The sequence below is a fragment of the Misgurnus anguillicaudatus genome, chromosome 21 (genome assembly GCF_027580225.2).
Source record: "Misgurnus anguillicaudatus chromosome 21, ASM2758022v2, whole genome shotgun sequence".
NCBI classification, from domain to species: Eukaryota; Metazoa; Chordata; class Actinopteri; order Cypriniformes; family Cobitidae; genus Misgurnus; species Misgurnus anguillicaudatus.
Window position 1 is genome coordinate 57315399 of NC_073357.2, and position 26740 is coordinate 57342138.

The window sequence follows — 26740 nt, forward strand, 5'->3', positions numbered from 1 at the left end:
CACCGTCCCACAGACCACCCCCTCATAGTATTCAGCACAGAAGCTGTCGAAAGTGGACAAAAGAGACGGATTTAAATACCAGGTGTAAACGTAATGTGTCTCTCTCGTCCACTTGTGATCCGATCGATGAAAACACATCTTAATACCAAGTGTAAACAGCCCCACAGATTCTTTAGTAGACATTGCATGTACTTACTATTATAATATGTGACCCTTGACCACAAATAAGTCACTAATCATTAGTCACACGAGTATATAGGTAGCAATAGCAAACAATACATTGTATGGGTCAAACATATTTATTTCTTTAATGCCGAAATTCATTAGGATATTAAGTAAAGATCATTTTCCATTAAGATATTTAGTAAATTTCCTATTGTATATAAATTTCCTATTGTATATAAAAAAAATTATCATTAGTAAAATGTCAAAAATTGTTGCATCTTGGACAAATATTGTCCTATCCTAGCAAACCATACATCAATGAGAAGCTTATTTATAATGATGTGTAGACAGTTTCAGCAGTAACAACATAAACAAGCGACTTTCATAGTCAACACGTAACTTTTGGTAAACTTCGCTAAGAATAAATAACAACAAAGTACTTTAAACGTAGTTTATTTATATAACAAGCAAAAAAACAACACACAGATTACCTAGGAAACCAAAACATTTGTTATTTTCGACGAGGTATTTGTTCAAGAGTTTAGTTTAGCAACTAGTCAGACCATTAAAATAAAACTGCAACCGGCAGTAAAGTTCCGACCAGACGTGTATCGTGTCAACGTACATGCGTCCGATGAAACCGTCTATAAATCTTAATTTTAAAAAAATTTACCTGGAGCTGATTGTGTAGTGGGGAGCGCTCCGACATGTGGTGCTTTCGCACTTTCGGTGACCCGAGGTCATTTGTCGATCCCATACCCCTCTCTCCTCCATGTACTTTCCTGTCCTTTCCTCACTCACTGTTAAATAAAGGCAAAAATGGCCAAACAAAATTACACTTACAACTAGTTTTGTGGTCCAGGGTCAGTATCAGTAAATTATATTCACCTTACCCTGATTTTAACCCTAAACCTATAGTTAAGTACATGTTGTTTAATACTCAATACTTAATTATACAACAGTTCTTTCTGGTTCTCGAATCTGATTGGCTAAGAGCTATACGATATTGTACTGATAACGGCACAGTAACCGCTTCACCTTTCGTATCATTCCGCCACCTAGTGAATAGAGGTCCTAAACAGGCTCATCTCTGAATGGAAAAACACAGACGCCCTGTTTTTAAACACTCTCCATGTGTCTCATTAGTTCACTAGCTCATAAATCAGTCGGTGAATCCCCAATCGGAAGTTATTATTCCGTCAAAGATCAGCGCTCTTGGATGTTACGTTAAAGTTAATGGGAGTAATGTCTTGTCACATCGTGTGGACGATTAACACTTGGAAAGAGGAATGTAAACACTCATTTTTTTCTGGAGCTATATCTCTTATCAGAACGCGAAAACACCGTGGAACTGCAGGTAAGCACCGCAGCTTTTAAATGTGGACATTGATCATTTATTTAATCGCGACGTGACTATTAAAACATGTTATGAGATATCGCCACTGATATATAAGCAGCATGCAAAAACGTATCTCTGACACTTATAAAAAACAGTTTTATATAGTACTGACAAGAATGAAGTCTAATAATAACCTAGTGCTCGTATCGCGTTAAGATGAAATGGTAAACCAATAGTAACATTATAGAAGTATAGTTTTATTAACTTTTACCTCGCGCCAAAACAATAACAACACAAAAGACACTAAATATGAATAAGAAAACAAGTAATAGTTTCATCATGACACCAAATACTGCTGATTTGATCTCATTTTTGACCATCAGGCCAACATGAGAGCCAGGGAATCCCTGTTAGAGATGTAGCCCATAGAGGGCGGTGGTCAGCGGGGCGAGTGAACACTGACGTCCGCTCATGCTTTGGTTCTCATACGTACCGAATCTCACTAACCAAACGATCAAACAGGCGCGCTATCTTTACTAATCGACTGCAGATTTAAATATAATACATATATATTCTCGACTGAACTAATCTTAAAACTACACTTTGTGACCAAGAAATTGTAATATTTAATAACGGCGAATCCGTCCATTGAGTTAATATGAGATTCAAAGCAGCCGAAAGTGTTACCTGTCATTCTGGCCGCCCTCAAATCCGTGGCGGAAGAAGTAGTTCTCAAACAAAGAGGCTTTTAAAATAACTCCATTGTTGTTTTCTAGTTTTCGTTTTTCAAACGTGTGCCGTCGAACTGTTGTATAAAAGCAATATCGCTCTCAGAGTCGTGTGATATAGCTCTATATCATCACGGCTGTGATTGCCTACGGCACTCGGCCGGTATAGAGCTATATTACACTCTTACTCGAGCGATATTGCTTAAATATTAAAATATCCTCATAACTTGGTACTACAGTAGAATATCATTTAGGTCCCCAACCTAACAACATGCCAACAACTATTTTGAATACCATATTACTCCACAATAACGCTTTGTTTTTAGTCCTTCTAACCTCTCAAGTGTGAGCATTGTGGCTTTCAGTAATTTCTGTAAGATATGAAGTGGGTGTATCTGTTATTGGTGGATGTCTGGACGCCGTGCCCTGCATACACACAAGCACACATTGGTTAACTTCATAGAGGCTCGTAATGAAAGTTACTGTGAATAATTGCATACACAACAGCATCTCTCAGACTGTCCACCCACGTCAGGCTGCGCTGAAGGAGTCTTCAAATAAGGCCTGCAAATAAAGGCATACCTTCATAGTGATGTTAGTGTCCTGAAATCTGCACAGACTTTAATGAGAAATGTCGCTTCCAGGTCACATTCACAATGTGAGGGATTATTGTGTGTCTGCCGTCAAAGGAAACTGTTTGTTATGATCTAAAGTCTTTGTCTGACGCCCATCAGGACTTTGTTCGACACTTCCATGTGCTGTTACCAGAAGGTACCTGCGCCAACCAAGAAACTATCAGACGGTACCTGGGCCAGGTGGATCTCGCACCCGAAGGGTACCAAGTGGGCCGTACTATGGTAAGATCAACCTTCTCAACCTTAATTATGTGCCCCCAGAACCTTTTCTAATAGCTTTGGGATGACACATGCTGTCCTTTTATGGTACTCGTTGCATGTGACGTCTCTCTCTTTTCCTCCGTGTGGCAGGTGTTTCTCCGTGAAGTGGAACGTCAGCGACTACAAGATCTTCTCCATCAGGAGGTTCTGCGTCGGATTGTTAATCTCCAGCGGCGTTTCAGGGCTCTTTTAGAAAGAAAGAACTACCTGAGAATGAGACGGGCTGCCTGCCACATACAGGTCTGTCTATACTGTTTTACCTGATAATAACAACGCTTTAAACATTATAAATAATTTCAGTATTTGTTCGGTGGGGATTCTGGAGAGTTTAACTAAATGAGAATGTAGCTGAAAGTTAACAAAAGTTTTTCTTTATAACCACGTGTAAAGTATTGTTACATAAGATAATAGTAATATCTAGAATAGTCATAAGTCGCACAGGTATATTTGTAGCAATAGCCAACAATACATCGTGTGAGTCAGGACTTAACATAAAGGACTGCCCGGTGGCCCGGGGCAAGCGTGAGAGATGTTTGGACCAGTAAAATGTATTTTCCCTTGCCCGATCGGGCCAGTGCTTCCCCCTCAGTCACCAAAATATATTTTCATCAATGTATATTATTTAACATCTTGGAAGCAGACATTTACTTGGGTAAAACACGACAAATGAAACGATGCAATATTTTGCACAGTTTGCTGTCAGTTTACAGGTAAAGCAAAAAAGTTGGGAGCCTTTTTTCGTTGATACATGTCTGTTTTATGTGAACAATTATATTTGACTTTTGAATTATTATTTTTAAATATGTGACACTGAAATTTTTTTATTGAGGCCAATGAAATTTGGGCAATGCAAGTGAAAACGTGTACCACTGGCCCGACCGGGCCAGTATAAAAATTATTTGCGTTGAGCCCTGTAAGTATAAATTATCTATTTTTTTATGCCAAAATATCATTAGGATATTATTAGTGTTCCATGAAGATATTTCTTACGGTAAATATATTTTTTTTATTTATCGTTAGTAATATATGTTGCTAAGGACTTTAAAGGTGATTTTTTAAATATATATTTTTTGCACCCTCAGATTATAGATTTTTTAATAGTTGCATCTCGCCCAAATATTGCCCTATCCATAAACCAATGAAAAGCTTATTTATGTAACTTTCAGATGATGTATAAACCTCAATTTAAAAAAAATTGCCCTTATGATTGCCCTTATTCGTGGTCCAGGGTCACACATGCAGATGTAATAAATTATGCTAGGATCTCTTTGCATGGTTTACATAACCACAGAAAATATGCAAAATAACGTTTTTTTTATTGCATTTTGGTATAGGTGAATTATTTGTCATGTGAAATAGTAAGACTTTTTGCTTTGTAAATATTTTAATCAATGTCTTCGGATGTCCACAGGTTTTGTTATTATAGTAATCTTATTTAGCATGGATTTTTTACCAAAACTATAATGAAGGGGTGAGCAGGGCACAACGTAACGCGGGGTTAATTGTAACATGGCTTTTTTATAGTTACACATGACCGAATAATTTTTTGTCTTTTTCTCTTAATGTCAGAAGATGATCTCCTGATGTAACATTTTTTCATCTTATGTTTTTTGGGTTGGGTGTGAACTCACCAAATCCAACCTTATGTTATTTTTTATCACAGTCTTGTTACCTAAAACATAACACCATTTTGAAACATGTCAGAAACTCTTAGTAACTGATAGCTGGGATTAAAAACATTTTTACACAGCGGGGTTTGTTGTCACACAGTGTTAAGCCTCAGGTATACAATGATAATGAAATGAAAACAATGTAAATACTATTAATCATAATAATAACTGTTAATATAATATCAGAGGAAATAACTCACAATTATGATTTTTTTGTCTTAATTGTGCAGCCCTTTAAAAAATCTGTTTCTATGCATTGCTGCATAATACAAAGATAGTTAGATGAAGGATCATGGATGGATGAATGTGTGGGTATCTATCTATTATAGGCAGATATATAAACAATATCCACCTTTAGTATATAGACAGAATTTTATTGAATTATTTGCGTTTACCGTATTTTTCGGTCTATAAGCCGCATTTTTTCATATCTTGGCTGGGGCTGCGTCTTATAGTCAGGTGCGTCTTGTAAGTCAGTATGAATTAATTTTGACATTATGAGGCAAGAGATAACATTACCGTCTACAGCCGCGAGAGTCCGCTATATGCTGCTTCTGTATTTATGTAATCCAATGAATTCAGTGATGTGGAATGACGAGTCTGTAAACTTCACGCTAGTTGGCTTGTTCGGTTAATTTAGCTCATTAAACCTTCCAGGTAAGTTCTGTATGCTATGGTTTATTGTTTAAATAACTGATAATATTACTTTAACGTACAGACATCTATTCAGCCTGCTGTTCTGTCTGCTATTGTTTAGTTGAATAACTTGCCTTTCCAGATTAAATGCACTGTAAAAAATGTGCTGTATGCAGCTGGTTGCCAGTATCTTACTGTAGAAGATAAAGACTGGAAATGTTTCATGTTCATTTAACTTTTAACAAACTGTTGCACGTAAATAACATAAATGTAAAATCTACAGTAAGTTACTGGCAGCTAGTTGCCAGTAATACCCAGTAATACTGTAATTTCTACAGAATTTTTTTACAGTGTGTCTGTTCTTCGACTTGGATTTTGTGAAATCATTTTCTAAATAAACGCAATGTATGGTCCACTGCGACTTATGTTATTTCATCTTAATGACGCATTTTTGAATGATGCGGCTTATACTCCAGAGCAACTTATAGTCTGGAAAATACAGTAAACTACATTTTTAGCAGGCGTTACAACAAACCCTCTATTTCTAAGAATTAACCCCACCTATGCGGTAACATTTGCACTCATGTCACTTTCAGTGTAATTGTATGATAACGGTAGGTCCCACAAACAAACTTTAAGTGTTCATTTTTAGCAGAGATGTGTGTGTTGATTGTGTCAAAAACATTAATCTTGCATAAAAACCTTTTGAAAGATTAAGCCAATGCCAGAAATCATTACTTTGGCTCCGCTCTCCTCTACATTTTAAATGAAATGTTTCTTTTGCATCCTACTTATCTTTTGTTTAAATGTTAAAATACAAACTTCATTGTACACGTTTTACTGTTACTGAATCTCACACTTATTTCTCATACTGTATGTAGAACTGGTGGAGGAGCTGTCAATCGGTGCAGATGGGCAACAGGCTTCAATATGATGCCCAGGTCCAGCAGGTGGCAGCGGTCTGCATCCAGTCGGCCTGGAGGGGATTTATCGCGAGGCGAAGACTTCTGTTGTGGAGGGAGGCGGCCGTAATTATTCAGACAAACTGGAGGCTGTGTCGACGGAGATGTGCAGCCCTCCGGATCCAGACCGCCTGGAGACGGCACAGGGCCAGAGAGCTCTACCTCAAGCAACGTGACATCACCATCCACCTCCAAGCCGTCAGCAGAGGATATCTGGCGAGGCAGAGGTACGTCACTGCCGTGTTGTTTCATAATGCAAGCAGCTGTTGAAGTATTTAAAGGTCTGGATCGAACCAATCCGCAGTTTAATCCTTTGTTATTCCCGAGAATAAATCTGATTTGTTCAACATAAGCTCGCAGCTCAAAGTGCAGATTGTTTAGAAAATTAGGAGCCATTTCGACATGCAAGCTTATTTCCTTGCCTTTCGTGTTGTTTTGCACCTTTTACTGAATTTAGTGTTATTGTTTTTATTTTATTTATATAATTTTTTTAGATTAAGAGAACTTCGAGAGCAGAGGTTAAAAAGCTCTCAGCTGCTGAATGGAAATACCAGTCGGTTAACAGAAGAGGAGAAGCGAAGAGTCATGGGTTTGGATCTAAGCTTGTGGGAAGACCAGGAGAAAAGCAAACAGCCCTTCATAGGAGCAGTTGAGGCGTCTGAAGCCAATGCATCAAGGGAAGAAACTGTGCTAGAGATACCAACATCCGAAGTGACAATCCGAGAACGTCCACGGACGCTTGAAGACCCCAACCACAGGACGAGAGCCAAGCGGGAAAGCCGACGGATGCGCGAGTTGGAACAGGCCAAATTTAGCTTGGAGCTGCTGAAGGTGCGCTCCACCGGAGCAACGTCTCCATCGGATGAGAGACGCTGGTCGATGGAGATGGTCAGCGAGGTTCCTCACACTCCTCAGGGTACGCCGGACAGCCAGAGCTCCAAAGGCAGCTTTGAGCTGCTTAATATAGATGACTGTTTCAAAGACAAAGCACCTTTTGCTGAAGTAGAGGATCTCGGTTCGCCTTCATCCCTGCCGGATCTGCACGACACATTCCCAGACGTTCCCAAACCTACATTGGCGTCTGATATTTCAGCACCTGCCAGGCGACATGAACCTCCCAGGCTTCCGACCTTCTACGTCCCTCCATTAGAAAGCAGCTCTCTTATCATGAAGTCTAGCACGGACTTGTCTGTTTCGAAACCGGATGGGACCGGTAAACCTGTGAAGGATAAGACCGAGTTTACCCGCAGGCCAATGGTGGTGGTTATCAGCATGCAGAAGGATGCGCATTTAAATGAAGAAAATCCAGAGGTCCGAGACGATGCCACCCAGACCGGCGAGACCCCCAGTCCCACACATCCCAGTCGCAACAGCCTATACGTGCTGGAGAAACTAGAAAAGCTGAATGAGGTGAAGGAAGAGCGAGAAAAACATCAACAGCAGCAAAACGAAAAAGAGATGATGGAGCAGATCCGTCAACAGAAGCTCATCCTGGAGGAACAGCGGAGGAACATCTCCCGAAACGAAAGGGAGATGTTTGAAAAGCAGAGGTCCGAGGCACTGCAAAGGATTGAACAGGGCAGACAAGAAAGTTCTGGAGGAAGGACAGAAAAATCCGGTTTACTCTCAGACAGAGGTCCTGCTCCCTTAGCCCAGCCCGAGCCGGACTTCAACTCCCAACCACAGGTCCCAGAAAATGAAGTCGTATACCCGCTGAAGGATAGCAGAAAGGTACCAGAAGGGTGGGCACCAAAACTGACCCTGGAGTCCAGAGGACATGAAGCCAGAAGAAAAATGAATAAGAAGCAGTCCAATCAAAACATCAGCATTAACATGACAGAGAAACCAGGAAACATTTTCTTTTCTCCAAAGGCGAAAGTTTCCCATTTAAAGTAAGTGATGATCTTGACTTCTGAAAACAAAGTGCTGGGTTACCTTAAAGGAACATTTATTCTCATTTTATGCCATTTGTAATATGTATGACATCTTTCTTCTGTACTAAAACAAAATTCTGTTTAACGTTGATAAAACTTCACTTTATTTAAAGCTGGATAAGGACATGAGGACTGACAAGGTCATTCAAGGTAAAACTTCAGGAGTCCAGAATGAAATGAGCCTCTTGGGACACAAATCCACTAAAGGTCGAGAGGTGAGATATTGCATTGGCAGATTTTAAATATATTTATCAGACGCTTTTATACAAATGATAAAGCCTTTAACATTTGTGACCCTGGACTACAAAAACAGTCATAAGGGTCTTTTTTTTTAAAGATTGAGATTTATACATCATCTGAAAGCTGAATATATAAGCTTTCCATTGATGTATGGTTTGTCAGGATAGGACAATAAGTAAGAGAGTGCAAAAATATCTAAATATTTGATATAAAGTTGTCCAAATGAAGTCATTAGCAACTGCATCCACTTACAAAAATAATGTGTTAATTTAATTACGGTAGGAAATATATCTTCATGAAGCATGATCTTTACTAAATGATTTTTTTGTCATAAAAGAAAAATCTATAATTTTGACCCCTACAATGTATTTTTGGCTTTTGCTACACAATATTCTACTTAAGACTTAAGGTTTTGTGGTCCAGGGTCACATTTGGTCAAAAATGTTAAAGGGGACATAATCATGAAAATCTGCTATAATTGGGTCCCCAGTTCTTGTATTAACCTTGAAAATGTGAAAAAGATCAAACAAGTAACTTAGTTTTGGTAAACCATTCTCTGCAAGCATGTGAAAAAATAGCTCATTGAAATTTGGCTCCCCCTGTGATGTCAGAAGGGGATAATACACTAATACACTGCCATTTAGTGCAGAGATAAACTCATTTGCATTTTAAAGGGACACTTTTTTGAAAATGTGCTTATTTTCCAGCCTCCTAGAGTTAAACATTTGATTTTTGCCGTTTTGGAATCCATACAGCTGATGACTGCCCAAAAATAGTCCCCTTGGTTACTTTTAGTAGCAGGGGACTATTTTCGGGCAGTGCGTAATATCACTACGCCTCCTGCAGCAATGTTACAGAAGCAAAGTCCTTGATTATTACGCCAGAATGAGAGTATAGTCCTAGTCATATCTGCCTAGAAAAACGCAACTTTTAATTTTCTGTCAGTCTTGGTACACAATGGGCTCTATCTTGCACCCAGCGCAATTGACTTTGTCAGTGACGCATGTATCATTTCGTATTTTGCACCGGCGCACAGCAGGTTTTTCCCCCCACAGACACACGTCGGCAAACTAGGGAATGAACTTGCGCTCTCTGGGCGGTTTAGCGCAAAAAAGGAGGCGTGTTCCGGCGCAAACCATTCCTGATCCTATTTAGCAGTTTCAAAAAACAATTGCGCTACTAACAAAAAAAAAACTAGTCTAAAGTCAGTGGTGCGTTGCGCGTAGTTCATTATGCTATTTTAAGGGCGCATGCTTGACCATAATGTATAGCGTGCACAACCCCCATTGCTTATCTAATCAACACAGATGCAACAGTTAATTTTGCAAATCATAAATTGTTACAATAAAAAATATTAACACATGAGATAAGGGAAATCATTGTGGTGAGCATTGTGGTGATAGTTGTTATGTATTGTGTGGCTGCGTTAAAAAAAATTCTCATGCAAATAACGATTAAAATATTTTCATAAGTTTGTTGTGTGGCTGTATTACGTTTATTTTATGTAAATAATAATTAAAATGTTTTCATAAGAAACCTTAATGTATATGAACTTGATTTGTAAGTGTACTTTGGGGTTGGACCTTGCTTGCGTTTCCGATTTCAAAGCCCCCAAACCCTTTCAGCGGTGAGGGTGGACGCAGCGATGTCCTCTGCTGGCGTCAGGTCATGTGTAGAGACAGTTCCACCTGCCGTTACACGCCGTGCCCGATTTATGCTGGCAAGCTTGGGATTCCCCCGTCTCCTGACATCATTGTAGCGCGTGCGGCGCAACGTCCTGGGGATGCCAGCTGATGAGACAATTGCGGCTATTTCTTCTCACGCCTGTTTAACCTACGCTGATTTGGGCGGGTTTCTCCCATCCCCAATAAAAACAACTTCTCTGTCTTTGACTGCTCTTACAAGAACTTCGGTCTACTTGGCTGTGAACCGCTCCTGGCGTGCGCCTGGTAAATCCGTCATAATAATAGCAACCAGCCATGGAACTTGCGCCCTTGCGTTTAAAGGGAATGTTGGATAGCGTTTTGATTGGTTTATTTGACGTTACGCCCAAACCACACCTATGAATAATGAACCTACTTCAGACCAACCCCTTATTGATTTGCGCCTGGCGCAAGACTTATTTCTCCCGCCGGGAAAATAGCAACAGCGCCCAAGATCCGCCCACAAAGTCACTTGCGCTTTGCGCTTCGCACTTGTGTTTCAGATCGTTAAAATAGGGCCCAATGTAACTACAGAAGAGTCAAGTTTTAAATAGAAAAAATATCTAAACTATTTGGTTATTTTTTAGCGTGATGCTAATGGTCTAATCAGATTCAATGGATTATGCTAAGCTATGCTAAAAGCTGAGACCCGGAGATCAGCTGAATGGATTCCAAAGCTGTGGAGGTCGGGTGTTTAATTCTAGGGGAGCTGGAAAGTTTTTATATTTTCAAAAAAAGTGGAGTGTCCCTTTAAAGGACACACCCAAAACGGCACATTTTTGCTCACATCTACAAAGTGGCAATTTTAACATGCTATAATAAATCATCTGATATTTTGAGCTTAAACTTCACATAAAGACTCTAGAGATTTATTTTACCCCAAGAGTCAGTTTTCTTTTTTTCAGTAAATGAATGCATTGCTTTAAAAGTCATTTTGCTCTATATTAGGTTTTGGTGGGGTGCAAACCTGTCCTTGATGTATTAGGCAGCACCTTCATCTGTGTAATTATCATTTGGTTAATTAGGTCAGCCGTCCTGGTCATAAAAAAGCCCGCATGGCACGGACACGCTCAGATTTCCTGACCCGCAGTACAAATCCCCAGGGAGAGGGGGAGTCCGATGAGGAAGAGTATGAGGAGAGCCCTCTATCTCCTGATATACTCCTCCCTAAACAGGACTCGGAAGAGAGCGCACTAGAGGCTTATCACAGTGACTCTGAAATGGTAATTCAACGGTCCGAGTTACGGCCCAACGGCGACACATTTCTCTTCAGCTAATTCCTGCAGAGGAAACCTGTTAGATCACCTTCAGTAGGATGTATCACCTGCAGACGGCCAAAAACCTTTTGAGAACTATTCTCATCTGTGATGGCATTTTCATATAAACACAAGAAATACTATTCGAACATATAAGACACTTTTATATTTAATGGCAAAAGTAGTTTATATTTAACATTATTGGATTAGGGCTTAAGTTTTGTATCTGACCATTCATTGGTTCGGCCTCACAGATGTGGATGGTCTCCATCAGAAGTTTGCTTTCCTCTCCAGATATAAAAGCATCTCCTGTTTAACCCACAGCACTCTTCGCAACTGACCACTGCGCTTACCTAGACATAACAGCTATACTTACTGTAGTTATAGGTGCTTCAGCTCAACACCAAGATCTTCAGCACTGAGATTCTGCTCTCCACATTGACACCTGGATATAAAGATCAATGCATGCTTAAGCATCTCGCTCTCTCTCCTCTTGCAGCAGTTTACCAAGGCGAAAGCTGTGGACCTATCTGAACTCTTCAGCTTCTTTTCTTCTTCTCTTTTTATCACTCTTTTGTCATTCACTCATTAACATCAGTTCAATCTTTTCATTTCCATTAGATGCTACAGGTATTAAAAGGTGTCATATTTTTTTCAGCCTTTAGTAGGCAGTGAGTAATATGTTACTGTACCGTAAAGGGCTGTCAAATAATTAATTGCAGTTAATCGCATACAAAATAAAGGTTTGTTGTGTGTGCACTGTGTGTAATTTTGTAAGAAAAATTTACATGTGTATATAATAAATTATAAATATATAATAAATTGTGTATTTTGTAAATTTAAGAAAAATGCTATTTATGTATATTTTTATTCATAATATAAATCAAATAAAAAATTATACATAAATAACATTTGTCTTAAACCTATATGTGTGTGTTTTTATATACAAAATAATAACACAAACTTTTATTTTGTATGCGATTAATCACGAATATGTTACAGTACGAAAAAGGGCTGTCACGAATGTGTTACAGTACCGTAAAGGGCTGTCAAATAATTAATTTTGGTTAATTGCATACAAAATAAAGGTTTGTTGTGTGTGCACTCTGTGTAATTATTTTGTAAGAAATATTTACATGTGTATAAATAATAAATTATAAATATATAATAAATTATGTATTTTGTAAATTTAAGAAAAATGCTATTTATGTATATTTTTATTCATAATATAAATCAAATAAAAAATGATACATAAATAACATTTGTCTTAAACCTATATGTGTGTGTTTATATATACAAAATAATAACACAAACTTTTATTTTGTATGCGATTAATCACGAATATGTTACAGTACCATAAAGGGCTGTCACGAATGTGTTACAGTACCGTAAAGTACGGTTAATTGCATACAAAATAAAGGTTTGTTGTGTGTGCACTCTGTGTAATTATTTTGTAAGAAATATTTACATGTGTATAAATAATAAATTATAAATATATAATAAATTATGTATTTTGTAAATTTTATATATATATATATATAATATTTATTTTAAATAAAATAAAAAATGATACATAAATAAGATTTGTCTTAAACCTATATGTGTGTATTTATGTATACAAAATAATAACACAAACTTTATTTTGTATGCGATTAATCACAAATAATCTTTTAACGGCCCTAGTACTTTTAAAGTGAACTTTCATTGCCTGCTACTGAATAAATGTAGATATATTATGTATAAATTGGAAAAATTATACATAAATAAAATTTTTCTTAAATTTATACATATATGTGTGTATTTATATATACAAAATAAATACAGAAACTTTTATTTTGTATGCGATTAATCACGATTAATCAGCTGTAGTACCTTTAAAGTGAACTTTCATTGCCTGCTACTGGATTAAAGTTACAAAGAAATTGATTCAACCAATTTGTGCCTTGAAATTGTGTTAAGAGAAACACATGTTCTTACTTTTTGATGTTAAAAATGTCACCGCTTTCTGGCACACCTCAAAAGGAAAACGCCACAGTATTTTTACCTGGCGTATCTTAAAATAATTTGAGATTTGTTTGATTTACATTATTAATTCCTGTGTGAGATATTTGTTGTTTATTTTGTATACATGATGCTGTTTTTCAGCCGCTCTCACCCACTGCTGAACAGAAGAGCATGTATAAAGCCATGTCCTCCGGTGATCTGGGCAAAGGTGATGCCCTGAGGAAAAACCCTCATGGAGATGGAAGGTGATTTTTCTGTAACTTATTTCTATTATTAATTCCTATTTTGTTTTTATTACCTTATCCTCATATTGTTCCGGCTCTATATAATTTTGTTTGTTTTGTGAAAGCCAAAAGGAGAAGGCATTAGACAAAGTGCCCATACAAAGGTCAGAATGGTATATGTGTACTGTATGTAAAAACAAAATATTCATAAAGTTTTTCGCCACATGTCTATGTGTTCATTGGCTTTAGGGTTCGCGGTAAAATGCGGTTTTGGGCAAAGTCGAAGCATGGAGAGAAGAAGTCATCACGTGAGCGTCTGTTCTGTGTTGGTGATACACTGGATGGAGACTTTCCTGAAACACCACTTATGATGGAAGAGGGTGAGATGAGAGAAAATGTTGTTCTCGTAAAAGAAATCACAGTTTTTTTAGCTTATACTGCTTGAAACAACAAGAAAGATGTGCAAAATGTCTATAAACGGGCTCAGACTAGAGGAGTTATTAACTGTTAGCAGTGCAAAAGGTCATGGGTTTCGATTCCCAGGAAACATGTATGTGTATAAAATATACACTTTGTAATGCATTGTAAGTTGTTTTGGAAAAAAGTGTCTGCCAAATGCGTAAACGTAAATACATCTTCACAACTTCACAGATTTATCTTTTCAAATCTCAAACATGCCCACACTACAAGATTTGAGAATTCTGGTGCCTCTCAAGATATTATTAAGATTATTTTGTCTCACATGATCTCTCAGGGAACAAAATGGAGATTTGGTGCATTTATTGTAATTATTATTTTATGATCATCAAACATGTTTGATATAACTAACGCAACACTGATGTGTTTCCAAGCAAATCGGGATGTCTAAACCTGCGTGCACACCGCCAGCGACTAGCAAAGGAAGAGTGGTGCGATCTCGTTCATTTCAATGAAAGCTTGACTACTTTCGATGACACGAGTGAGAGTAGCTGCGTTTCCATTACCTTTCAAATTCAGCAAATTTAAATAGTGAATTAAAAATGTGCCCTATGGAAACTCGACAGTTTTGCATAAAATCCCCATATCACAAAAATGTTTTACGCTCGGGTGAGGTGGTTTTTCAGGCAATTCGAAAAAGGAATATATCGCTCCTAATAATAACTACATTGGAAAAAAACATTTTCGCATTTATAGGTCTAACGTGCGTAACTTCATGTGGCGTCACAAGAACCGACATCCGCATGTCTGTCTGCACGGCGTCGTATAAAGTCGACTTTATTCTTATCGCGAAACAACAAAATAACGTTTAAGTATTTGATGACATTTAGAAAATAACGCTAAAGTTTTGCGCAAATCTTTAATGTTAATGCAGCTAGTGATCATTGTCGACAGGAAGTGGGCGTGTCCAGTAACACCAAAAAATTTAAAAATTGGACTTCACATCATCCATCTTTCGTCAATTACTGCATTTGTTTAAAATTGTTACTATGGGACAACCAGAATTAGGAACGCCTTTTAACAACCTCATTAAAAGTGACGGGTGACACAAAGTGGCAAAGCGTACACCTCACATTACCAGATATCCTGGGCCAAACAGTCCTGAAAGTGATTTCCTCGGAGGGGACAATTCGCCCAAACCTCCTGTAGTCTAATGGTGCATTCACACCAGTCGCGTTAGAGGCGACAAAAACGCGCTATTCGCGCGTAGTTTGGCGCTTGAACATTTAGGTTTACTCACTTCATTCGCATGTAAAAGCCACGCTTGAATTTCTAGTCCTTCGAGACATTCACGTGGAAATTTGCGTCATGGGAGGGGCTTCTGCGACTCCTCTGAGACTCCTCTCGTTTCCTGTAATCATGTAACTTCTACAGCAAGGTCCTGATTGTTTAACGCACGGCGTGGAACTCTGCCGAAGTTCAGATTTTTAAACTCACGCGTTTCCCTTGGCAACACTCAATTCGCGAGTACCGCACTGCAGGATGCCTAATCGCGTCTTTGCATTGACTTAACTTGTAAATCACTTTACCGCGTCTGATGTGAACCCTGCATAAGCCCGACATGGGCTATTCCAATATATTTTAGTAGATTATGAGAAGAATGTTATTTGTCATTTTGTTTTGTGTATGTAGGTGTAGAGCACCTGTCGCCTCCTCGAAGCCCAGATCTTACCATACAGAGGGAGTTTAAGGAGAACAAAGAGCCGTCTCCTAAAGTGAAGCGTCGCCGAAGTGTGAAGATCAGCAGCGTCGCTCTCGAACCGGCGCAGTGGCAGAACGATTCACTGCAGATACTCACATGTGCCAACGACTACAGGAGCATGAATGATTTTCTTATGAAAAAGGTTCCTGATGTTTCTTATTACACTTACAGTACACATGTTTGATGTTAAGAGAAAGCCTCATAACTTTAATTTAATCTCATAGATAAGTGATTTAGACACAGAGGATGGGAAAAAAGACACAATGGTTGACGTTGTCTTCAAAAAGGCACTGAAGGAGTTCCGCTTGAACATCTTCAACTCATACTCGACAGCATTAGCTGTAAGTACTCAAATAAATCTTGACAGATTACATTTCATTCAATGCAGACGGAAAGTCATCGATCACAATCAGCATTTTTAATAATGTTTAATATATGTAGCAATGTGGAGCAGGACCAATGAGATTAAGCTGTGGGCGGGGCTAACCAGCACAATGTGACCAGTCACTTATTGTGCCAGAATCTTTGAACTTTCTGTTTGGTCTGTATATAGATGGATGATGGGAAAAGCATTCGCTACAAGGATCTCTACGCTCTCTTTGAGCAAATCCTGGAGAAGAACATGCGCCTGGAACAGAGGGATTGGAGCGAGTCACCGGTGAAGGTTTGGGTAAACACCTTTAAAGTCTTCCTCGATGAGTTCATGATGGAGCACAAACCTCTGGACAGTGCTGTGAGCAAGGTACGGTCTGCTTTAACAGCCAAAAAAGCTTGTATTGTATTATTTCTGGGACATTTCATTTTTGACCTTTCGGTCAAAGGTTCCTTAAGCGATTTCTTTTCATACCGTTATATAATCTAAAGAACCTTTTATTCACTACAAAAAAACGTTTGGTTCCGTGCACACTGCATATTCATTCGGTTGCCACTTCACATTTTAATGCTCAATCCTGTTCTGTACACACACAGTTCAGCAATTTACGGGACTGACAACCGCATTTTACAACCGAATTAACTTACGCAAAATGCAAGTAGTGACATTTACAGGACTTTGCATAGTGTTTGTGTGTGCATAACCGAACTGAACAACTAGTAGTTAAAGCCGCTCTATGCAATTCGGCGTTTTTGTCAAACAGCGACCCCTAGAGTCGCTGGAGAATACTTGCAACTGTCGTAATTTCCCACTCTAGTACTCCGAAGATAATGACCAGGTAATGTTTCACAATTTCATACAAATATAAGGCTACTGCATAGTCTACTAAACTACAGATGATGGTAATAGGATAATAAGAAGTTTATTCCAAGTGTAAAGTGCATATATTAATAAAATACCGCGTTTGCTAGCTTATAATGTTTTAACATGATTGCAGCTAAATCACAATTAAACATTACAAAATGCCATGACAAAGTTAATTGTGTACGTTGCATTATCTCATAACATTGTTCGCTATAATGTCACTATACATGATTATTGCTATTTATCATAATAGTTTGCAAATTGTGCATGTTTACACTATTTACAACCTCTAGGCTTATTGATGTCCTGATAATTATGTGAGATATTGACAACTGTTGTCATAATCGCATGACATACTACAAGCAAGCGCAACAACATACAACATAGACCGCAAACAAGTTTGCAAATGAGAGATTTACTTACTAGTCCATCAACAAGATCGCCAGATCAGCATCCTATCCAGTGCTGTCTTTTAGCTCACGCCAACGAGTAAAAACCTGACCGAGTGGGACTCCTGTCCGGTTCCTAACGCGGTCAGATTCTCTTTTTCTTTTCCTACTCTCTTCCGAACACGCTTTCTTAACTTTTAAATCGTTTAGCATCACGTCTCAAATTCGCGCGTGTAGTTGTTGTTATGGGCTTGATCGACTTCATGCAGCGCTGCAAGAACCGACCGCCGGATGACGTCAAAGTGCCGTTTCGGATCATTCTCGCAGCACTTTGACGCCATCCGGCGGTCGGCTCCCGCAGCGCCACACGAAGTCGAACAAGCCTATCGTGTGTGACGTCGTTGCCGTAAAGCAAGTCGTGATTCTCGCGAGATTTGTCAGGGGCGGTTCTCTCAAGCTTGCATTGCTGGTTTTGGTAGCGGCGGCCTCCCCGAGCTTCAACAGGAGGATGATTTGCCTTACTATAACTTTGTTTACCACCAAAATAACTTTGAAGCTGTTATATTAAGGTAAAATAACTGCATAGTGTGTCTTTAATTAGTGTTTACACGTGCATCATAGACAGGACAGGTCTCTCTTTCGAAAAAAGTCTGTATGCGCGGTGCAGACAATGACAGAGGCACAAGTGTTTGCCGACTAGTGATGCCAGATCTTGCACGAAAAAAAACAACTAACAAGAAAAATCCAATAATAAACCAAAATAAATCAAATGCTTTACCTCAAAAATCAAAATATTGGGACCGGCATATTCAGAATTTAATAACACCAAAAACTTGATCGCTTCAAGAGCAAATTTTTTCGATGAGTATACGCACACCGGTGCCGACAGGTGGAGCCTGTCCGTGGCTCCCAGCTATGACTCAGGAAGTTTCTCAAATCTCTGTCGCACAACCGAGCGCCACTCCCATAGTTTAACATTAAATAACATCATATTTGTCCCAAATCATTAAAGATTAACATTGGCTGCTAACGTATATTTTGCATTTTGAAGTAGACGCTATCTGACTAAGCTCGCGCTATTTAATGTGCACTTCTGGTGTATGATAACTCCGAGTTGTGCTAGACGCGATTCGACGCGGCGCTGAGCTGTGCGTCTGGTGTGCGACCCCCTTGAATCTTGCAAGATTTTGGGTTTAGGGGTTAGGTTTGGGGGTAGGATTAGGATTAAAACAGCACTCATCCGACAAGATTTTACAATATTTAGGCTGTTGCTGTATCCCATCTAGCCACAACCGATGTTAAAGGTTCTTTATGGAACCATTTAGCCAATAATGGTCCTTCTATGGCAATGATTCTCAACCCGTGGGCCTCGGAGCGCCATCTGGAGGGCCGCGTAGGTAGACTACTGCCAAATGATTTTTTAATTTATTTAAAGAAAGGGTGCATGATCTCTGAAAGCCAATGTTGACATTTGAAATCACCTAAACAAACACGCCCCTACCCCAATAGAATCTGGACTTTCATTTGATAGACCCGCCCCACACATATGCAACCCAGGCAACAATATAGTTTAGTAATGACATGCACCTGTGATTGTGTTTTGGTAGTCAGTCCTACTCCCTTTTCCAAAGCGTTTTTCAGAAATTGTGCACTCCGTCTTTAACTTTGCCTTAAGTTGCAAAGATTTGTGAACCCCTGTTCTAAGCATGGTTGCCAAGTCCTCGGTTTTCCCACAGAATTGGGCTACTTTAGCACGGTTGAAGCGCCCCATGGGATAGGTGTTTTTAGCAGGGTTTATATTATTTAACACGGTTAGTTATGATGGCTGTTCACCTCCCACAGGCCCTCAAACCGGACCGCAAGAAGAGACGGAAAAAAGATGCTGACATTGTGAGTAAAATTATAATCGGAGACAAACTATCATCTCAGTTTCCCTGATCGTGCGATAGACGCTGTGTGTTTATTTCTTTCAGGTGGAAGAACACAATGGCCACATATTTAAATCCACTCAGTACAGCATTCCCACATACTGCGAGTATTGCTCATCGCTCATCTGGATGATGGACAAAGCCTGCGTCTGCAAATTGTGAGTTTCATGTCCGTCCCTGAACTTAATTGTTGCATAATCAGATTGTTTCCCATCAGACTGGAGCGGAGAACAGTTTAGCTTTGTTTTACGGGTTGTTTTCCGCCACGTTAGAAATTTAGAGTTTATTTTAAGTAGTGACACTCGTTTTCATTTAATTCTTTGCCGAATTAATGAGATGTCTGTGTCTTGTGTAGTGTGCCGGTATGCGTGCCACAGAAAGTGCTGTCAAAAAACGACCTCCAAATGCAGCAAGAAGGTAAAAGATTTATTTTGATGCTACATTACTGTAATTGTATTCATGTGATCGGAGCTGAATGTTCGCTATGTTCCTTTCTTACAGTACGATACTGAGCTCTCTTCACGGCAGTTTGCTGTGGAATTGACCCGTTTGACCAACGACGAGCGATCGGTGCCTTTAGTGGTGGAGAAACTCATCAACTACATCGAAATGCACGGACTTTACACCGAAGGCATCTACCGAAAGTCCGGATCAGCCAATAAGATCAAAGAGTTGAAGCAGGGTCTGGACACGGGTATGACATGAGATCAAAGAGCGAGTGTTAATGCTGGGAAATAATGTGTGCTTGCGTTTGATGTCTGCCATTCTATCATTTCAGATGTAAACGGCATGAATTTGGATGACTACAATATTAATGTGATCGCCAGCGTTTTCAAGCAGTGGTTACGTGATCTGCCTAATCCTCTGATGACCTTTGAACTGTACGAGGAGTTTCTACGGGCTATGGGTAAGTAGACAGCATTAGAAAGTCTGGGTATGCTCCTGTTTGTCACACATGTTTCATTAGTATTTTTAGTGGCTTTTTGGTTTTAATGCATTAGCTGTGAAATTCAGACTGAAGTCTCATAATTTGGAGCATCAAAGTTTGTTTTTACATTGATTTTAATTAGGCACCGAAATGAAAATTCTTGGCCGAAACCGAAAAAGAGGAAACCAAGGCAGAAACACCGAAAGAAATTATTATGCCAATTATTAGTACAATTGCATTTATGGCTATGACTGTGTACTAACTTTACTAGGGGTGTGACGGATCACAAAACTCACGGTTCAAATTACATTACAGTTTTTGAGGCACGGATCGGATTGTTTTTCGGATCAGCAAAAAGGGGGTGGGGAAATCTAATAACAAATAAAGAAATTGCAAACATTTATAAAAAAGTTTTTACATTAATATGGTCTGAAATTAGCATTAGTGACAGAAATCAAATTAAATAAACCATAACACTGTCTTTATTGTATAAATTAAATATAATATTTTTAGAGCTACAGAAGTGATTTTCTCTTTGTTTTTGGGTTGTTTGATTAATATTAATGACACATACTTAAGCAGTTTAATTGAGGTTAGTGTCTCTTTCTGACTGTAATCTATACATACACTTAAGACATAAACAAATGTTTTTATTAGAAAAAGAATACTGTGGAGATCATTTTGATTATATGTGCCGTGTCAATAAAAGAAAGATTTTATGTTCGCTTGTTTTGTTAAAAAGCATCTCTCTCGTGTGTGCACTATTGAGGGCACTTAAACGCGCGCACACACAGAGACCGAGGGTGGGTATATATATATATATATATATATATATATATATATATATATATATATATATATATATATATATATATATATATATATATATATATATATATATATATATATATATACATGTTAATGTTTCTTAAGTACACAAATGATGTGTTTGTATTATATATGCAAAATAATTACATGCAGTGCACACACATATATTATGCAAAAACAAACTTATTATTATTTTGTATCCGATTAATCACGATTAATCTTTTGACAGCCCTAATAATAACATTACCTAACATTACCCACTAAACACCACCTCTGTCAAAAATGAGATAATGATATTAACCAAATGCTCTGTCTCGGCACGTATTATATAAATGGTTTGTTGGCAGAATTTGAAAACGCCACAATGATTTATAGCAAAGTCCTCTAAGTGCATGGATCACATTTAAACTTGGGTCCGTTGTGAGTACTTGGACCTGAATACAACCCAATGTGGCAGCCACATGCATTATAGCTAAGGTGTAACAATACATCGATATGGATTGATGCATCAATAAAATTTCCAACGATTCGATGCCACACATAAAATATCGTTTATAAAATATTTTCATTCATTTTTGTGTGCTACTGTCAGCAAGTGAATGGAATGCACAAACAAAACGGTTGTTGAAGCGAAAACACAGCGAAAGAGGCAGAAGACGTTGTGACTGCTATCGGATGCAAATCGTGGTTTTGGAAGAATTTGTATTTGGAAAATGGATTGGCAGAAAACCAAGCTGAAACACTAAAAACTTTCACTTTTGCCCACATAAGCTTTATTTTATGTGACACTTTCCCCCCCCTTTTTTCCATTTTGTAAAAAAGTGTATTTTTTTCTTAGTTTGTTGTTGTGAATGTCGCAATTGGGGACAGAAATTTTGCCTTTTTAAGAGTTTAATTAAGCATTTATATTATATATTTTGGTTGCATTTGGTAGTTATAAGTTTTGAAGTAATCGAATCGTTTGATAAATCGGCAAATATCGCACAGCTGGCTGAGATGATCGATACTGTATCGTATCACAATGAACCAAATGTGTGCTTCAGTTTCTTTTTACAAATAGAGGTTTTTGCCGAAAGATTGCATGCACTTAGAGGGTTTTGAGGTAAAAGACAAAAAAAGAGAGTTTTAAAACCAGTGAAATTAATAAATTACATTTCATTTACTGACTAATAATTTTCATTGCCATTACAGCAGTGCTTCTCAATTATTTTCTGTCACACCCCCCCTAAGAAGAAGTAAACATTTTGCGCCCCCCCAACTCTTCGCCGCGACTGTAAATAGTATAATTTGTCTATAAAATTACACATCTGCAAAACATTGTATCCTTATTAACATTGAGAAAACACAAAAAGAAAACACAAAAAGAAATATCGATCAACTTACAACAAAGAATAACTTTATTAACATTGTTTTTTAGTCTGTAACAGAAAAGACTTAAAATGCATCAATTTGCCTGAAATAAAAAAATGAATCCTTATATAAAGTATAATATTTTTTGACCATTTGATACTGAAAAATTAAATTATATATAATCAATACATAATAATAATAAAAAAATCAAGTGGCTTATCAGCGTGATTGGGGTGTAATGTCTTTAAGTGACGGTGCAAAAAAAATCACTTCCTGAAAAAGTATTTTCCCTGGGGGCTCGTGCGCCCCCCCTGGTGTCGCTTCGAGCCCCCCCTGGGGGTCCCGCCCCACAATTTGAGAAGAGCTGCATTACAGTGAAATTACTGAACCTAAGCATGTAAAAATGCCCATTTACAAGAAAACATGTCGCACTCACTCTTCATATCCTTCACTAACAAGGATGTTTGTTACAACATGATGTTTGTTCATAAATTAGTGGGGATGTTTTTGCAGGTCTTCAAGATAAGAAAGAAGTGATTCGAGGGGTTTATTCAATAATTGATCAGCTCAGCAGAACTCATCTGAACACACTGGAGCGGCTCATTTTTCATTTGGTCAGGTGAGACAGGTTTTTACTGAAACAATGTGATTTAGTCACATGCAATGTTCTCCGATTATACCGATTATAAGAAGTGATCATGATCATGTCCTATTTCTGTGCTCTACAGGATTGCTCTGCAGGAAGATACCAATCGTATGTCTGCAAACGCATTGGCAATTGTGTTCGCACCCTGCATCCTGCGCTGTCCTGACACCACCGATCCTCTGGAGAGCGTTCGGGACATCGGGAAAACCACAGCGTAATGAGCAACTCTTACTTCATACGGTTATTACATTTTTTATTCAGCATTGACATGAATGATTGTGTTTTTAAAGGTGCGTGGAGCTGATCATTTGTGAGCAGATGAATAAGTACAAGGCCAGGCTGAAGGACATCAACACTCTGGAGTTTGCAGAAAGCAAAGCCAAGAGTCGGTTAACCTTCATCCGCAGGTCTATGGTATGAGAAAGACATACATTTTATGTGCATGTTGTATACTTACAGTATATAATGCTGAATCCTTGAATCTACTGTACATAACTCAGATTTCAAAAGCTTATCGTGATTTTGCTAAGTATGATGAATATCTTCGTGAATCGGCATCTTTGTTGGTCCTAAAACAGCTTTGCTGTTAACCAGTCACAATTTTAATTAGTGATTAAAGATAGTAGTTAAAAACCTACATAAAACAATAAAAAATACATTTATTACTATTAACATTTCAATAAATATGGAAATGAATATTTTAGAGCTGCCTAACAATTGGTCGCGACCAATTGTTTGCAGAATAAAAGTTTTTGTTTACATATTAAATGTGTGTGTAAAGTGAATAATAATTATGTATATATAAATGCACACACATGCATGTATATATTTAAGAAATATTTGCATGTGTATAAACTTTTGTATATTTACATATAATTTATATCATATATAAATATATATTATATCAATATATTTTTCCTTAAAAATATACATACATGTGTTTGTATTTATATATACATAATATTTGTTGATTTACTGTGTATAATAATGGAGAACAAAAACTTTTATTCTGCAAACGAATAGTTGTGACGAATCATTAGGCAGCCCTAGTTTTGCTATTTATAAACGAATCTAAAATGTCTGAATGACTTTCTAATGCTACGTATCAGATGCCGTGGCAGTTTGTGAGAGTGTTTTGAGTTAAATGGGATAGTTCACCAAAAAATAAAAGCCCTGTGATCATTTACTCATCTTTAAATTATTACAAACGTGTAAAAATGAAGAAAAAATGTTAAAACAGATCTGGGGTACCATTCACTTTCATAGTATTGTTTTTCCCTACTATGAAAGTCAATGGCGCCCCAGATCTGCTTGGTAATAAATATCTTGATTTGTTTTCATCAGAACAATGTTTATTAACAAGCAGATCTGGGGCACCATTGACTTTCAAAGTGTAGGGAAAAACAATGCTATGAAAGTGAATGGTGCCCCAGATCTGTTTAACATTTTGTTTATTTGTTGTCATCGGAACAAAGAAATTTGTACAAGTTTGTAATAATTTGAGGGTGAGTTAATGATAACAGAATTAATTTTTTGGTGAACTATCCCTTTAACTTACTTTACTATAAAGCTGTGCTCACAATTCACGTGCCATGAAAACAGTGACATAGCTTTCCTTTTAGTTTATTCTCCAGCACTGGGTTGGGACTATGTGTGTTGGACAGGAAAGTTGTTTCGGGACCAACACAAATGTTGATCCAGAAGGTTGGACATGTTCCTTAATCGACATCTTTTGTTTTTCAAATATTCACACACCAAACCCGAGCCTGACATTAACCCTTACTTAGCCCCATATTCAGTGGGAGATTGTAGCTACTATAGATAACACGTAATGTTGATATAGGAGGAACATGTCCTACTTACACCTATTTTGATTTTATCTTTATGTTAACCTCATTTTCTCCTCTCCTAAAACCTTTACTTTCCCTTTCCTCTCTAATCCAGAGACCTGTAGTAATTGCTGTTAGATTCATGAGCGTAACCCGCAGTGCTGCAGCGGTATGTATTTACTGTAACTGTTAACTTATCTCTAGTGTCCAGCACTGTGAGGTCTCATAGACGCATGAGCAAGAATCTCAGCCTAGAGTTTAATCATTTGTTAACTGTGGATTAGCACTTCATTCTACCTTAAATGTATTTCATTGTCAAAATATTACATTGCATGACTTGGAAAAACACCATATTCACTCTTTGTGTCTTGAAAGGATAGTTCACCCAAAAAATTTAAATTCTGTCATCATTTATTCACCCTCATGTTGTTTTAAACCTGAGTTTTTTATTCTGTTGAATACAAAAGAAGATATTTTGATAAATAATACTATGGAAGTCAATAATTAACTAAATGAATGACCCACATGGATAAATTGTTTATAATGAACACTGCAATATTCCGTTAAAAGTAAAATTGGTAAGTTTTGATTTCATGGGGACTTAAGGAACGAATCGCTATATCAAACTTTTCACCAGTATTATCTTCTCAACATCATCTCAGTGTCTATCACTTATAAGCGTTGTGTTTTGTTTGACAGGGTAAAGGGCAGGTGCGCAGAGTGAGGTATACCACACCATCTCCTCCGGTGAGTCCTCGCTCTCCAACCGCCCCAGACGTGACGCAAGAAAGCGCAGATGAGGAACCTGTCAGAGATCCGGAGGTGTCCGAGCAACAGCAGGTTGCAATGCAACAGGAAGAGAAGGTTCTCACTGAACAGATTGAACATCTACAGAAAGAAAAGGAAGAGAAGAAGTATTCATGTTTTATGAGTATGTGTGTTCCCTGGGGTTTGAACCCATGACAGGCACGAGTCCTTGAAATTTTTTAAAGTTTGTGAATCTGGGGGAAATATTCAAGGCTCTGGGAAGTTTTTGAAAAGATACATGCATAGATACAGGTCATTGGAAGTGCTTGAATCTATTTTATGCAAGACGTTTTCTGGAAAAAAATCCATATTATTCCCTGTGTAGTGTAGGATAATATCATAAAAATTCTAGACTTTTTAAGCACACGTGCTAAACTGTTCATTTTAAATGCTTATATCTTCTGTATGCGAATGCTGATTCATATCAAAATGCTTTTTTACATAGTTGTGTTTGACACACAAAAATGTCTCGGGTTATGTATGTAACTGTTGTTCCCTGAGAAGGGAACGAGACGCTGTGTCTCCCTTGTCATACTTCCTGTCCCCCTGTAATGCCGTCTTTGGCAATATTTCAAATAGCGATATACTTCCTGGCTCTCGCGTCACCTTGTCTTTGTCGTTAAGCCTCACTATTGGTTGAATTTGATATACACATTCAGACGCACTTAACCTTGGAGGCGTCTCTAAAGTGTCATCGCAGTGATGCAGCACGAGTTCCCTCGAAAGGGAACTGTAACAATGTATCTTAAAAGATAACACGATGTAACCTTGCTCTTACTTGAAATGTGTCCATACATTTAGTCCTTGAATTTGAGGGTTTTGGACCTGGAAAGTCCTTGAGTTTGAAGTTAACTAAGGTGTG

General features: G+C 38.0%; 1 protein-coding gene across 7 annotated transcripts in view; it reads left to right on the forward strand.

Moving 5' to 3' along the window:
• Window positions 1–26740, forward strand: part of myo9aa (myosin IXAa) — a 179734-nt gene that overhangs the window by 148909 nt on the left and 4085 nt on the right. For 4 of the 7 annotated variants that reach the window (XM_073859442.1, XM_073859446.1, XM_073859443.1 and 1 more), the window contains 21 exons: window positions 2967–3089; window positions 3219–3368; window positions 6316–6623; window positions 6891–8281; window positions 8436–8545; window positions 11299–11496; window positions 13675–13778; window positions 14007–14137; window positions 15867–16078; window positions 16161–16277; window positions 16490–16678; window positions 19405–19452; window positions 19536–19647; window positions 19846–19907; window positions 19992–20184; window positions 20269–20397; window positions 23110–23215; window positions 23325–23456; window positions 23533–23656; window positions 25187–25240; window positions 25771–25973. In XM_073859442.1, coding sequence (XP_073715543.1) covers window positions 2967–3089; window positions 3219–3368; window positions 6316–6623; window positions 6891–8281; window positions 8436–8545; window positions 11299–11496; window positions 13675–13778; window positions 14007–14137; window positions 15867–16078; window positions 16161–16277; window positions 16490–16678; window positions 19405–19452; window positions 19536–19647; window positions 19846–19907; window positions 19992–20184; window positions 20269–20397; window positions 23110–23215; window positions 23325–23456; window positions 23533–23656; window positions 25187–25240; window positions 25771–25973 — 4196 coding nt within the window. The remainder of the gene's footprint in view (window positions 1–2966; window positions 3090–3218; window positions 3369–6315; window positions 6624–6890; window positions 8282–8435; window positions 8546–11298; window positions 11497–13674; window positions 13779–14006; window positions 14138–15866; window positions 16079–16160; window positions 16278–16489; window positions 16679–19404; window positions 19453–19535; window positions 19648–19845; window positions 19908–19991; window positions 20185–20268; window positions 20398–23109; window positions 23216–23324; window positions 23457–23532; window positions 23657–25186; window positions 25241–25770; window positions 25974–26740) is intronic. The other 3 variants (XM_073859444.1, XM_073859448.1, XM_073859447.1) reach the window with 2 other exon arrangements.